The sequence below is a fragment of the Periplaneta americana genome, chromosome 8, assembly GCF_040183065.1.
Source record: "Periplaneta americana isolate PAMFEO1 chromosome 8, P.americana_PAMFEO1_priV1, whole genome shotgun sequence".
NCBI classification, from domain to species: Eukaryota; Metazoa; Arthropoda; class Insecta; order Blattodea; family Blattidae; genus Periplaneta; species Periplaneta americana.
This window is the reverse complement of record NC_091124.1, coordinates 87571577-87588489: the sequence shown is the minus strand read 5'-3', so window position 1 is coordinate 87588489 and position 16913 is coordinate 87571577. Positions and strand designations below refer to the sequence as shown.

Sequence of the window (16913 nt, the reverse complement as noted above, 5' to 3'; positions counted from 1 at the left end):
GAGACTGGAAGAGGAAAGTTGGGATGGTAAACACCTCAACTGCAGAAAGCTATTGATTCAATCAAAAGGAGTATTGTATCACTGAGAAAAGCTGCTGAAGTGTTTGGAGTGACTAAAAATACTTCAAATTTCCATATAAATGATAAAAAATGCTGGTAAAATTGGAAGACTTTGCAATCTTTCACAGCAAGATGAAGTGCATAGTTTTAGCTGGTGAGTGGAATTTCCCTCTGAGTTTGTTAAAACATTTCTTGATTGAAAAGCGGTGGTTGAAAGAAGATTTTCAAATAATCTGCTTGGCAAACATTGGGTTTCTTCATTTCTGACTCGATATTCAGATGTAATCTCAAAACTGTGTCAAAACATAGAAAGGTCAAGAGAGCTAAAGTGAATGTGAGACAAAAGCCAATGTTGATGATGATGAGAGAGAGATGGAACGGAGAAAAATTCTCTCCGGCGCCGGGATTTGAACCCGGGTTTTCAGCTCTCCGTGCTGATGCTTTAACCACTAAGCCACTCATCATCTGAGAAAGCAGAATATCTGCATGGAAATATCATATGTACTTCGGTACATCAAAATAAATATGATATGCGTAATAAATCACTTTGTGATTTAAAGACGGCGCCCATACCATCGGACCCCGGCCAACCAGTCACTCATCTGAGTGCACCTCTACACATGTATGGACTTCGGTCCTGCGTGCATAGACATCTATGACGTAGTGCAGAGGGCGGCCACTAGAGGGAACCCAAGAGATGGAGCTTAATCTGAGACGATTCTCAACGGTGTCGGGATTGTATCCGGCGTGGCTTAGTGGTTAAAGCATCAGCACGGAGAGCTGAAAACCCGGGTTCAAATCCCGGCGCCGGAGAGAATTTTTCTCCGTTCCATCTCTCTCTCATCATCTGAGAAAGCAGAATATCTGCATGGAAATATCATATGTACTTCGGTACATCAAAATAAATACAATGTTGATGAGTTTTAGACTACTTCTGAAGGAGTCTATCCACATCTTGTGGTTAATTATGACAAAACAAACATCTGAAATGATCTTGGAAGGAAAACTCATTGTCAGACATGACTATCGACATTGTGAGAGAATCGTAGAGTCCACAAAATACAATATATCCGTTTTGTTTGCAGAAAAGCTCATGGAGAAATGCTGCTTCCTTACACACAACTATATAAATCCGAGTATCTGTACAGCAGTTTGACGAAAGGGGACCTAGAGGAGCAGTTTGTAATAGATCTAAAAGTAACTGGACATTTGAGCATCAGTTCAAAATAATAGAAGTCACAGTTTTAGTAGTATGACTCCAATGCCCCAGAGGTTCTAATAGGTAACAATTTAAGGGCAGTCATGTGTTACCATGGGTAATAAATTAATTTAAATCTAGCAATATTAGATTCCTATCACTGCCTACTAACAGCATTGGACTGTGCCAGCCTTTGGACGTACTGGTAACTTTTTTTTTTTTCCGACCTTTGAAAATCAAATGGAGGTATATGATAGTTGGCTGGAAAAGTAAAAATAGAGGAAATTCAATATTCCAAAACACAGATTTCTATTTCCTGGACTTCTAAAAAATGCTTGGAAAAAATGGGTTCAGACTATGAAAAAATATGAAACCAGGATTCAAAGATCAGGTAATGTTTCACTGAATAGAGAAGAAGTCTCGAAAAAGATTACCTTGAAACATTACACATTACTTCTTAATACTGCATTTTGTATATTAAGATAAAGAAAGCTCAGTTTCATTTTGAAATAGAGGCCAGTATATAAGATTTTACAAAAATAAATACTATCAAATTGTCATTACACAAAGTAGAATTCATATTGGCAAATAACACTAAGCAAAAAGAGAAAATAGTGCTTTCCAATGTCTGTTACTGTTTCCTTGCCTTTTTTCTATGTAAATATTCACTGTAAACTGAAATCAACCCAAAGATTATAATACATTTAACGTTTTAACCATTTTTTTAAACCAATGGCGGATACTTGACTTACATCATTCACCCATATGAATCCAATTATGCAGACCAATTTACCGACAGTTGTTGCCCAGGATGCACCATAGGAGGCTGGTCTACACTATACCCGCGATGAGATGATTATGGAAATTTGTTGGGATGCCACAGGGGAATTGGAGCTTCACGGCGAAAACTCGTGTTACCTGGACCACGAGCTTGCCCAACACAAGTTATAAATCGGGGGTACACCGACATTTTAACTATAGAAAGTTTTAAATAATAATAATAATAATAATAATAATAATAATAATAATAAAAATTCATCACTACCACTATTATTTATTATTATTATTATTATTATTATTATTATTATTATTATTATTATTATTATTATTATTATTATTATTACTACTACTATGACAACAGTGTGACAAGATGGTAGTAAATTCTGGTTTAGAAAACAAAGAGAGAAAACTGGGTGGTGGGAGAAGGAAAGGAAAGGAAATTTATGTCTAAATGTATAACAGTTACGTCAGTGCATGCTGATGAAAATTTTATTTAGTATCCAACACATTTTCTCTTATGGAACATAACATAATTCTAAATGATGGCAGGGGACGTTCCAGAACATCGTAATGAAGTCAATACTAAGCAGTAATAGATAGAATGTGCTTATATATATATATATATATATATATATATATATATCTGAATATTTTTTAGTTGATTGAAAGGTTACATAATACAGAACTCGATTTAAATTGAAATACTTTTTAAAATCAAACGTGAACTATATCCTACAAAAACACTATTCTGACTTCCAATTCAACTTATTATTTCACCTCGAAATTGACACTGTCTCTTACAACACACCCCCCCCCCTTCACATATATACACGACAAATCACCAAAACAACTGTAAAATAGGTACAAGGTGAGGCAGAATGAATTCATGATTTTGACTTAAGTAATATTCGTCCCATAGTTGGGGTGGATTGAAGCTAGACATGGCATAACATTGAAAAGGGTATGCCAATTAAGGTTAGAGTCTCAATTGTTTAGATTTACATGGCAACGATTTCTGTTTTGGTACTGAAATCAACGAATCTGAATTTTCAGTAAATGTACTAAATAAACATGCCTGGCTGGTCAGCAGAACATCGGGCATTCACTACTGAAACACTTTAAATAAATGGAGACTCAGGGATAACAATACAGCCATTATTCGTCATGATATTGACATTGCAAGAATTTGGTATCAACACAGATGAGGCGACATCATACATGGCTCAGAATTTGATGGCGACTCTACGAACCATTTTTGGATACAGGATCATTTCCCGCTTTGGTGATATATCTTGACCAACTCGTTCACCTGATTTGACTGCTTGTGACTTTTTTTTTGTGTGTTTTTTTTTTAAGAGCAAAGTGTACGAAACCCGTCCTGCAGATTTAAAATACCCTGAAACAGATTTAGGGAACAAACTGATGAAATTCCTCCAGACATGCTACTGCGCGTCATGGAAAATATGACTCGGGTGAGAGAGTGCATCAATGTCAATGGATGACACCTGGCAGAAGTTATTTTCAAGAAATAACTTTGAATTTGTGCTCTGTAAAGATGGCAAACTTGTGTCTCCTAAATGATAAGTTACTGAGGTTTTAAAATAATGAGTTCATTTTGCCTCACCCTATATACAAATATAGACACCCCATTACAATCGCAAACAGAAAAAAATTAATGTAAAAAACTTGTTAATAACCAAGCTGGCATAATGAAGGTACGATTTCATAAGGAAATTAAATGAATATATACAGTTTCGAACCAATGGAATATTCACTCCAAAATATTATATTGTAACAAAATGAATAACTTTCGTGCTTTTAATAGTTTCATAAATTTTTTGCACGAAATATATACTTAGCCTACAACAAAGTAAAGTGAAACTATGTACTAGTATTTATAGTGTGTGTCCACGTGCGTAAATCATTATCAATAAAGTATACATTAATTTCTGCTCCTGCAGTTTAATATTAATACTTATCTACCTAGATGATGATGATGAAAGTAGAACATACTTCGCAGATTCATTTTCTCTTTTCTTCCTTCCTACATGGTTTCCTATTTTCGTTCTTAAAAGACAATACTCATAATATACAATGTGTTAAAAAAAAATCTCTTATTTTGAGAGGAGGCAGTATTCATCAAAACAAGAAAACAAAGAAATCCTAAATTAATATCTTCGAAATATAAAATTGGTACTGTAACAGCAGCTAATATCTTCTAATCTAAGCTCTTTGTCAGATATGTCATATCTGCCTGTTTATTCTTTTGTTTACTGCATTGCAATAAGATATGAGCACAAAGCTCACATTAGATGTGTTGATGTTACAATACCAATTCACAGTACTTGTTCCTTCAAAGACATTCATTTTAGGATTCATGTCTATTAGATTTCTTTATGACTACTACCTCCTCTTTTTTTTTTAAACACTTTATATAAATGATCGCTAATAACAGGGAACCAGCACCAAAGTACTACTACTTTGATGCAATGAATTGAAACACAATAAATGTAACACCTCTAAGTAGGTTTACGTGATGAACATTCAAATTTTGGAATCAAAGTTATCTTAAAATGCGGAAATGGACAACTTCATTTTCATATATATGCACTCGTACAGCTCCATATGTTCAAAGAACAATGTTCACGAAATAGAAACTAGATACAGTATATCATACAAGGATGACCAGAGATAAGACATGTTATAACTTGCAGTTTTTGCAGAAAAGTTCTTATTCTATACAAAATCTAGTTGATTAAATAGAAAACTGAAATACATGAACTGGCGTCACAATTGCAAAACTGTTTAAACTAACAGTCTGTACAATGAACGTGGGATTTATATTGTCTAATCTAATGGGTTAGCAAGTTACCACCATATTCTAAAGCTTTACAGTTGTGGCTATTGTCTTTAAATATAATGAACAATATTTCACTGATTGAGTTACTAGATTAACAGATATTCAACAATATGACAATACTGAAAAATTAAATTATTCAGTTAGTATTTTACTAATTGGCACATGGAGCAACAAGTAGTACATGACCAACTACTTAAAAAACCAATGTACAGTACTCAACATTAATTAGTATATTTGTGTAATGAAACACTCAAAATAAAATTAAAATATCCTGTGATAATTTTTTCTAACAATGCTTTATTTCAGAATTACAGTGTAAAGAAACAGTAGTAAACAATTAAGAAAAGTTCATTGATTAAAGTTCTCGTTAACACTTTATTAAAAACATAAAATTTACTTAGTCGTACGTTAAAAAGTGTTAAAATTGTTAAAAAAGGTATATACCTTTGACAGACGGCCCGTTTCGACGCTATGTCACATCATCCTCAGTGTCTCTGAACCACGGGTGATCTTGACTCTGTGATGTGCATTTGTCGATGGTAGGGGTGGGGGTGTGTTGTTCCTATGATGGGGGCTGGCTGTTTGTATGTTATGATGTATTATGACATCGAATAATGTGTGCGTGTCGAACTGCAATTGTGTGTTGAGTATATATTGTGGGTATGCTATTGTATGCTTATATATTTCGTACTGTTCTAGGATCTTTAACTGTGAGCTTTTTGGTGTGATGTGTAAAATTTCCATATCTGTTTCTATATTGTTGTAGTCATGATTATTATTGATAATGTGGTCTGTATAATTTGATGTGATGTAGGGTTTGGTTATAGCTTTAATATGTTCATTATGCAGACCACATTATCAACAATAATCATGACTACAATAATGTAGAAACAGATATGGAAATTTTACACATCACACCAAAAAGCTCACAGTTAAACATCCTAGAGCAGTACGAAATATATAAGTATACAATAGCATACCCACAATATATACTCAACACACAATTGCAGTTCGACACGCACACATTATTCGACATCATAATACATCATAACATACAAACAGCCAGCCCCCACCAGAGGAACAACACACCCCCACCCCTACCATCGACAAATGCACATCACAGAGTCAAGATCACCAGTGGTTCAAGAGACACTGAGGATGATGTGACATAGTGTCGAAACGTGCCGTCTGTCGAAGGTATATACCTTTTTTAACAATTTTAACACTTTTTAACGTATGACTAAGTAAATTTTATGTAAGAAAAGTTATCTTATTGCTGCGTGTCTAGATCACGGAGGAGTAGTTTGATTTGTCAGCCAGATCTCCGAACTTCAATCAGTCAACTTCTATTTGTACGATCCTCGTAAGTTGCTGTTACAAATATTCTGTGCTAAGTAGAACTGCAAAGACAAACTAATGTGACTGCAAAAATATGGTACATGACACGAGTTAAATGGATTCAGAGGCATTACAAAGCAGGTAACAAGCATGTCTCTGTCTTTAAGTTCAAGGAACATCACTTTAAACACTTATTATGAGCAATGTATTATTTATTACTGTAACATTTACTATTAGTGTGCATTGTTTACTAATATTTCTTTCCACTAAAACACTGAAATTAAGCATTCTCAGAAAAAAAAGTCACAGAACTTTTTCTTATCTTGATTCTTACATTATATCCCAAAAAAATGTTACACTTATGAAACACCATGTTAGTATCACGCAGTTTTATCTATGCTGAAAAATATACATATGCATTTTAATATATTTTCTTACCTCCTGATCCAATATAAATAGGCACGAGTGTTTCTTTATTCATGATATCGGAAGAATGTATGGTGATGACTTCAGTGAACATGCAGAAAACCACCAACATCTGAGATGTAGGACTTCAGCATGCAACTGATTCATACTGTTACAAACTAAAGCATAAAAGCTCAATATAATTATCATACATAATGTTATAAGAAAGAGAATACATTTTCAGCTGCAGTGTGAGTATGTCTGTAATATTATGTAGTAGCATACATAATTTATTTTCTAATATAATTATAGAGACATATTCTGTCTTGATTTAAATTCTTCGTATAATGTAAAATAATTCAAACTATACTATTCTTTATTATTGTGTCAGAAATAACCATTCAATTCCCTTTAATCTCTCCAACACATATTACAAAGTTACCGGTATCTAAACTTATGAAATCCGTTAATTTCATCTCCATTTCGAGCAACTGATCAAATTATGGTCAAGTCATCTAAGTTTATCAATATTACAACATTTTCTTTTTGATATCTTATACAGCAACTGCAAGTTTCTACCAACTGATAGTTGCAAATGAACATAGTTTTGAATATTTCACACAATTTCAAATTCTGAATTTCATTTGCGTGGTTACAATATTATTAAGCATATTATTTGAAAACACATTCATTCCAATCTAGAATATACAGAGTTACAAATTATGCATTATAAGTGGATGACTTTGTTGCAGGAAACTGAAAATAATGAAGAATATGAGCATATAAATTCTTGTGGGATGAACATTTGAATACTTAAAAAAAATATAATAATAATAATAATAATAATAATAATAATAATAAAGATACGTCATACTAAAAAAATTAGTAAGTAGTAATCTGCAAGCATCTGCGATTGCAGTTTCTTCTTCCAACTTCAACAATGGACTGACAGCTGCTGACTTCACACCATTCTTAACCTTATCTCTATTACCAACATTGGTACCCATTGGTTTTATTTCGCCACTTCTCCAGTACTGTGCTCCATGCTATGTTTTGTCGTCCAATCTTGAACTGGAACAGAGAAAAACAAAGTTTTCTATGCAGGAAATGTGGTAGCTTATTTGAGTTGTGTTGAATAATTGGACTATGAATTCACGAAATTGCAGAATCTGAAAGAAGAAATTCATTCATCATCACATCATCAACATCACGATCATGAACGAATTTAGGTTCTGAACCAATAGGGCTTGTTTCCAAATTAATTTATTACTATATGGTAATAAAGGTAAAGATAATTCCTCCATAATTTCTACAACAACCAACTGCATGTTAAGGTAGGAACTATAGGCATACTATCAGGGCCGCCGACAAAATTTATGGGTCCCTATGCAATACTGTACTCAGACCCCCGTTGAAAAAGTAAAACAATTACAAGTTACCAGTTATTCTAACCATAATAATTATTTGCAAAATAAATAAAAGATACCCTATACACAGATACGAACTTAAAAATATACACTTTTATTATGTTGAAAACATTATTCTTAAACACCTGTATTTTCTAACTTGCAGTCCAACATCAACAAACAACTCTCCTTGACTTCATTGATGCAAAATCATCAATTATGTCACCAAAATTTAAAGACCTAGCAAGATCGCTCTCCACACTAAGGACACACACATTGACACATTGTTTATCTGAATACAATTTTTATTTTCTTCATTTTGCTGAAGGATCTTTCAGCATCAGCAACTGTCACAGGAATTGTATAGAATATTCTAATGATTATACAAATATTTGGAAATAAAATATCCAGTTTTAATTCCCTCAGACTATTTAGGAGATTCATAGGTTACAGTGGGGTTGACCCTAAATTAGAGGCATGAATTGATTTTAAATATTTCGGCTCATCACTGATCTCTTTGTTAATATCTTCATAATATTTTTCACGCAGTCTAGCACCCATATTAATATCTTCCAATTTTTTCTGTCTCTCCTTGTGCTTCTCAGTTCCCGACTTATGCCTGTACTTGTCCATTGTGCAGTTAAACTATAACCAGTAACTGTAATGAACAGAATTTACTAGACAAACGACAATGAAAAGACGAAAGTTTCGACACGAAACATACAATGTACTGAAAAAGAAGCATCCTGCAACTTCGGTTTGAGAGAGTCCACTAGCATACTGTGGTGGTAGTTAAAAAGGACAAGCCAATAAATAACTGAACATGTTCAGTACAAGCGACGAGAACATAGCTGAGGCAAATGCCAGGGCCCTCAACTGTCATATCGGTGAACGTAAATGCAGGAAACAGATATTCTATTATATAAAAGTAAAATATTTACATATGAAGTGGTAATTTGTATTAATTCTACTCTTACAAAATTTTATAGTACCCGTATGTATCTACGAATAATTAATCGTGATAATAAAAAGTAATCAGACTCAATCTGACGGGCCCTTATTGCTCACGGGCTCATATGCACTCGCCCCCTTTGCCCCCCTTCTCTATACAGAAACCACTGAGAAATTGTGAAATTAATTGGTAGCCAAGTGCCTACCATGCTTGCTTCTCAATCCATGATAATTCAAAACTTATCAAGGGAAACCGATTTTTAGACAGAGAAACATCTTAATCACAGCTTATATTAAATGATAAAGTAAAGGTGTAGTTCCATCTAAGCTACATTTACTGCTTTACTAGTATTCAACAGACTTCCTCGGTCTGGTAAATGAACAAACATTTATTTGCGTGATAATTTTATAGTCAATGTTATTCACATCTTTAACCCACTTCTCCACATGATCACTTTCAATAATGAAGCATTTTTCTAACTTTTCAAAACCTGCTGCAAAGAAATATCCTATTTCAACCTTGGCTCATTACATGTATTCAGCTTAGATCGAATTCTATTTTACTTCTAATATAGCATGTTACAGTAAATGTGATTGAATGGCGAATGCACGTATAACTAGTTATTATTTTATAATTACTGATTACTGGTAAGTCTGATAAATACAGTTCAATTATTCACTTTGCTGAGTGATTTTACATGATTTCTTGAATTAATTAGTTTCTTTAATAAATAGTTTATTGAAAATGTGCAATAGCAGTACAGGTTTACACACTTAATGAAAGTAACGGGTCTTCCAATAAAAGTGTCCTACTTTAATATATAACAGCTGCCGTGTTGATGAACCTACACCAGTTATATTTTTCTCATGGTTAGTTGTTGTAACGTTCCATGATTATTTGTGAACATCATTCCACAATTTGTACAAATCGTTAAAATTTATTATCAAAATGTGTCATAAGTTCGCTAAGCATTCTGTGAAGAGCATAATCGTCCCTCTTCTGACTGTCAATGAAGAAAGATATCGGGCAATGATAAGAGATTATTTTTGGCCTCAATTGGAAGGTATGAATCTTAGAAACGTCTGGTTTCAGCAAGATGGCACCACGTGTCATCAAACAAGAGGGTGGAACCGCATTATCTAGCGAAATTTATAAGCTTGTACTTGCTATTTGGGAAAAGGAAAATGTACCAGAACAATGGAAGGAGTCCATAATTGTACCTTTCTTTAAGAAGGGGGAAAAGACTAACTGTAGTAACTTTCGAGAAATATCACTTCTGTTGACATCGTACAAAATTTTGTCCAATATTCTTTTCAGAAAATTAACGCCATATGTAGATCAAATTATTGGGGATCATCTGTGTGGTTTTAGGCGTAATAGATCGACTATTGATCAGATTTTTTATATGCCACAGATATTGGAGAAAAATGGGAGTATAAGGGTACAGTAAATCAATTATTCATACATTTCAAAAAGGCATATGGCCCGCTTAAGAGAGAATTTTTGTATAATATTCTTATTGAATTTGATATTTCGAAGAAACGAGTTTGATTAATTAAAATGTGTCTCAGTGAAATGTACAGCAGAGTCAGTATAGGCCAGTTTCTGTTGGATTCTAAAGTAAGGAGATGCACTATCACCTTTACTTTTTAACTTTGCTCTAGAATATCCCATTAAGTCCAGGATAACAGAGAGGGTTTGGAATTGAATGGACGGATGACGTGAATATGTTAGGAGAAAATCCACAAACAATTAGAGAAAATACGGGAATTTTACTTGAAGCAAGTAAAGAGATAGGTTTGGAAGTAAATCCCGAAAAGACAAATTATATGATTATGTTTCGTGACGAGAATATTGTACGAAATGGAAATATAAAAATTGGAAATTTATCCTTTGAAGAGGTGGAAAAATTCAAATACCTGGGAGCAACAGTAACAAATTTAAATGATACTCGGGAGAGGAAATTAAACGCAAAATAAATATGGGAAATGCCTGTTATTATTCGGTTGAGAAGCTTTTGTATCTAGTCTGCTGTCAAAAAATCTGAACGACAAGCCACAACCCTCCCACACCTTAAATATCGACGTGGTACCAGTCTCAGTACCAGTACTTGATACACACAGCAGATCTCTCCGTGCACGTGTACTACGCCACTGAAGATGTCCACCGGAGTAGTGAATGAAACGTTTGGTTGTAACACCGACAAACCACGGCTCTCTAGCCCAGAAAATACTCATCCTATAGCTGTTATCGAACGTCTTCTCACTGAAAGGCATCTAAGAGCTTTCAATGAAAGCAGAAGCAAATCCTTTGCTTATTATTACTGCTTAGGCTTCGTACTTCCACAGCTGTAAACTAAGCACTGCACTGTTGCAACATATCCACTTCCAATCTCTCAATAGAAAACTTATTTTTTCCATAATCATTATAGACAGAGAAACAGTTATTTAAACATATCTAATAGTTTTATTCTTATCTATTACTAGTTAAAATTAATGCAGTTCATCCTGTATATGATTATCTACCTACCTACCTATCTAGAGTAAAACAGATATCATTTTTCCACATGATATCCATATATTTTTGCAATTTACCTTGGCACTCTTGCGAGCAGTAGAATCGAGGGTGAGTCCAATTTTGTTTCTTGCAAAGCGAACACTTCTTGTAAGTTTTTCGTACAGGCTCCACTTTCTTGCAGTAAGCACACACTAACATAAACAAAAAACAATATAGTACACACACTGCAAGAGGTTTATTAAGAGTGACCTAACCCATATAAACAATTCCTACGTTTGTATGTATTCTTTTAAATTTATACTCAAGACAATAAATCATGCCTGTATTGATTTGTAATGTTTCAGTAAGTCCCATATTATGCCACAAATATTCTGGAATCGAAACGTTTTTATCTCAATGTAAAAAATATGATAGGCATCAGAGAGCTGCATCAAAGGGAGCACGGGATATCATTAGCAGTCCTTGAAGGCACTGATGGAATGGATTCATTCATTCATTCATTCATTCATTTATTCCATAGATCTTACATGAGCAATGAAGCTTTAAGATGTGGAACAAGTCAAAATTTTAAAATATTACAATTACGATCATCTACGAATATTTCCGATAAATCACGAAGTAAAGTAACTAACGAGTGATCAGTCTGAGGACGAGCGCTCTGTGTTCAATGTATGCTCTTCCGATAGCAGTAGGCAGTAGGTGAATGTAGGTTTGTCTAATCAGTATGTTTCAACAAAACGAATGTTGAAGGTAATTCATTACTATCGACATTAACCTCAAACAGAGGTTCGGACACAATCTCTGCTGATGGTAAGAGATTAGAAGACACAATGTCAAAACTAGATGCCGAAAATAAAATTAAATCAGGATAGTAGTAGTGGAAAAAAAGGGAAAGCAGTTACTAGCTCTGCTTGGACTAAATTCGGAGAAGTAACAGATAAGAATACCTTAAAATACATGGAATTTGTTCTGTGCTTCTAATATAAAGCAGTGAAGATTTAAAAAAAGGCCGCTGGGCCCCTGGTTCCCAATCTAGTATGAGTAAAGTCCATGTTATGCCCGATATGAAACAAATTTTCAAAGATGCATGTGTCCAAGTAAGTGCTGCAGATATAAGAATATTTAATATGTTGAGTGGGCCACAGTCCACAAATCCCGCAAAAGAGGATGAAAGATAACTATGATGAATGGCGTGAAGATGGCTATGGAAAAGAAGAAATTCATACCTATATCCAAGAGCTCTGATTTTTTTGGCTGGTGAATGATGATTTCTTAAACTAAGATGAGTAGCCCAAATAATTTTGGGTATTCCCACCACAAGTGATCCAAGTGAGTGTGTAATTTCAGGAAGATGTTTAAATATATTTTCAGAAAATGTCGCATATTGTTTTTGCACAGTTCCATGAAAAAAAAAATGTACAGCAATCGAATTGCAAGAACTACGTTTTCATGTGTAAAACAAAACAAGTTACTTAAAAAAATGAAATGTGTATTAGAATACCTATTTTGTCTATTATCTGTTGTATTCTGTTATTTAAGGTGACCAAATGTTATGTAATATGTTTAAATAATTTTCACTTTAGATAACATAGACTATGGCATAGATTTTTCCCTCAAAATCATCCACTCCGACTCTTTCATTCAATTATTTTGTCAGTAAGTCTTAACTTAGATTAAGGAAATTGTACTCTTTTCCCTTCTAGAGCAATTAATACAGTTACAACGAATATTTTCTAGCAATTAGTATTCAATGACAAATAGACATTTTTGGTTATTAAAAGTAATTTCTTGGTTTTGTATATATTTTATAGTAATATAACCAAAAATTGCATTTGCTTTTTCAGTAATTATCATGATTTGTGTCTCAATTTGTTTTTTTAAGTATTTTTCAAGTTAGTATTAAATTGAGTAGGAATGAAATATATTTATACATAAAATCATTTCTGGCTGTTTCAATTTAAGTAAGTAGAGAAAAATGTGTAATTAATTAAAATTTCACTATAATTGTTGAGAATAATCGAATTCGAATGATTTCTATAATGATTATTCCATTGTAGGATTAAATCATTCGAATGCATGAAAGAATGAAATTGCAGTATGTTGATTACTCATTCTATACATATCCTATCGCCTGAGCATAGCACTCTTCTTTCTTATCATCATATAGCTCAGATGTTTAATTTAATGAAGGTCAGGGTCAGATACTGGGGCTGTTAAAGTCAATACGCAACACCCACACACAACATTCGAAGCTTATCATTCTATTGTTGCATTATATCATTCAGAACACTAAGCTCTTATCATTATCGTATAAAATGGAACATATTTTATTATATAACTTCATATGGCTTGTTGTGGTGGTAAGCAAAGTGAATGAATAATTGAATGATCTTGTAAACATTTCTATTATTTCAAATGGTTTTAATAATCAAATAATTCAAATGAATATTCATTCGATTTTTGCCAATACTGTACTGCACTACGTGTACACTGTAACTGCTTCGCACAGAGTGGTTGAAACAAGCCCTCATTTTGACTGAGGGCAATGTAGAGCAAGCGGAGGCCAAACTTGAGCTCAAGCGATTACACATGAAGAGCATTCAGAAAAAGTGACCTCAGATATCGTTAGGCATCGCTCTCTTGCAGGTCTCTGATAGGCATGATCATTAAAATAATAGTTGATCTTTTCAGCTTATCTTTGGGTTAGCTCAGACTCAATTATTAGCAAAAATACAAATTCAAAATATTCATAACAGAAATAGTAGCATTTATAACAATGACATTTTGGAAGTTCATGTCTTTTAACAATGTACACATGAATAAAACACTCTCATGTTAGAACCAAATAAAACATATATTTAAAAAATTTTATTACAAATATAAATACCGTGAAATCTCCCGAAAAATTCTTACTAATTTTTGTACCCACTAGATTAAAATAAAGACATTTTGGAATGCAGAAACTAAGCATTATTATCCACAGTATGAGTAAATATTAATTTGTCTTATTTATACATTTCTTTTTTAACCTCGCATTTTTCCATTTTCAGTCAATAGGAAGCTCATTAGTTATGTTACCCTTCACAAGCAGGCGCCTTATTGGCTTCCTGAATCATACTCTAAACCATGCCTGCTAGCAGTATGGAACAAGGATTTTCATGATTTTTAATGATTCATGCATAATGCAATTAACACTTTTTTTGTGAAATATGAAAATTTATAAATGAGTTAAATTACTTCTTTCATTAAAAGTTTTTTTCTCTCTCTTTTCAATGTAAAAAACTGTGTTACCTAGTTATTGCATTCACGTAAGGGTTTGATGATGTAGAAAAGCTGTTTAATTATGCAGATTTATTGCACTTTATTAAGTACTGGTACCATATTAAATACTATTAACCTCTTTTGTAAATAATTATGTGAACTTGCCCCAAATGGTTTAGGAACAATATACTAGCAATGAAATATTTTCATATTTTGGCAAAATTTTCTCCATATTGCGCCAGTTTCTAGTTACTGTTCGATTGTTATCATGTACAGCTGTCAAAAGAAAAAGTGGCCGCTCTCCTGAAACTAAGTGCCCTTCGGGTATCTTCGCTACAATTCGGAGACAGGCGATGTTACATGTTGTTGGACCACGTTGCCTGATATCTACAGTTATAATTGAAGTATTCTGTGTGTTATCGATAGCATAATGGTAGTGTTCAGGCCTCTTATTCATGAGGTCCTGTGTTCGACTACAACCACGTGCTTTTTATGTTCTTTTTTGTTCTGTTTTTGAGAGAGACAAACTATACATAATGGCTCCTTTCTCTTTTACGATTATTTTTGTAATTAACATCAGGTTCATTAATATATTATGCCATGACTTTATCATTATGATATTGTGGCTGCAAATGGAAAGAAAAAAGATTTTATTCTCAATAAAAATATCTTTCGTGGCATAAACAAAACAAATTTACTGGCGTCAGCCTTAAAACATTCAAACAATTAAGCGTTCAAAAAACAAAACAAGAAGCCACAATTCAATATTTAGTCTATCTTCCTCTCATCTCGATCATCTTGCAGTCGAGTGGGCATGGAATTGACTAGTCTTTGCAAATAGCGACTGTTTTTAGACATGATATTCCAGGCATTCTGAACATACATACATAAGTGTTCTGTCCATGGGCAGGTCTTTCATTGCAAACCCAGCAATCTCCAATCTTTCCTATTTTCTGCCTTCCTCTTAGTCTCCGCATATGATCCACATATCCTAATGTCGTCAATTATTCTTTTCAACCAGAGACCCAACCAGTTACTTTTTATCTTTCTAATCAGTTTCAGCATCATTCTTTCTTCACTCACTTTTTCAAACACAATTTTATTTCTTATTCTATCTGTCCACTTCACACGCACCGTTCTTCTCCACATCCACATTTCAAATGCTTCAATTCGTTTCTCTTCATTTCGTCGTAATGTCCATGTTCCTTCCCCATACAATGCCACACTCCACACAAAGCACTTCACTAGTGTCTTCCTTAGTTCTTTTTCCAGAGGTCCGCAGAAGATGCTTCTTCTTCTATTTAAAGCTTCCTTTGTTCATGTTTGCAGTTTTTCTTGGGAAGGATAGGCCTAAATGTGGTAACATCCCGTTGCTTTCCGCACACCACTATCTCTTTCGCATCTTATTAAATTCCAGGGGGTCCAAGCATGGAGATGAGGAGAGTGGATTTGACTAATTGGGCCCTCCGGACTTCACCGAAAGTCACGGCAAGGGTTAAATATTAATTCTATCAGGATGTTTGACCCTATCAGAGATCGGGAAATCTCAATTAGCATTTGCCCCCGGCATCCTGGACTAGCTTCTACGAATCATCAGAAAATCTTAGAGTGTGATTGGGCCAATTTTTCCGAAAATGTTTCCACACTTTTGCCCTCGTAGCTCAGCGGACGAACGTCGGAATTTAGATGTCAGCGTCTCAGGTTCAATTCCTCGTTACTCCTTTTCATTTTATTGTAGTTCAAGATAGTATAATGTAATAATACAAAAAGAAAAACTAATAGCAGTATTATGCAACTGGATTTTTCCAAACGTAATATTAAATTTATGTTATTTATATCGCTAAAGAACGATTACAATAAAAATAACTTGAATATTATTTATACAGTATCACTAAAGAACGATAACACAATATAAATGATAAATATCGATTTGTTTAATTAATATAAGATATTATATAATACGTATTTAATTATCTAAATAAAATAACCTATTTTACAAAGAAAGATGTTTATTTGTGTTATAATAATTACCTACATAAAATACAGATTATTTATATTGCGAAAGAACAATAACAATATAAATAACTTGAATATTATTTTATAATGCTAATGAAGGAAAACAATATAAATGATAACT

The 16913-nt window shown here is 33.5% G+C and overlaps 1 protein-coding gene and 1 non-coding gene across 5 annotated transcripts in view; one reads left to right on the top strand and one right to left on the bottom strand.

Moving 5' to 3' along the window:
- The first annotated feature begins 800 nt into the window (after nt 1-800).
- TRNAS-GGA (transfer RNA serine (anticodon GGA)) lies at nt 801-872 on the top strand. The gene has a single exon. It is a non-coding gene; the product is annotated as a tRNA-Ser (tRNA).
- Nucleotides 873-6143: 5271 nt separating this feature from the next.
- Nucleotides 6144-16913, bottom strand: part of LOC138704862 (uncharacterized) — a 125182-nt gene continuing 114412 nt past the window's right edge. For 3 of the 4 annotated variants that reach the window (XM_069833199.1, XM_069833202.1, XM_069833203.1), the window contains 2 exons: nt 11593-11706; nt 7506-7711 (listed from right to left, as the gene is read on the bottom strand). In XM_069833199.1, the coding sequence (XP_069689300.1) occupies nt 7653-7711; nt 11593-11706 (173 nt within the window). In that variant the 3' untranslated portion in view covers nt 7506-7652. Of the gene's footprint in view, nt 7712-11592; nt 11707-16913 lie in introns of all 4 variants that reach the window. The other variant, XM_069833201.1, reaches the window with a different exon arrangement.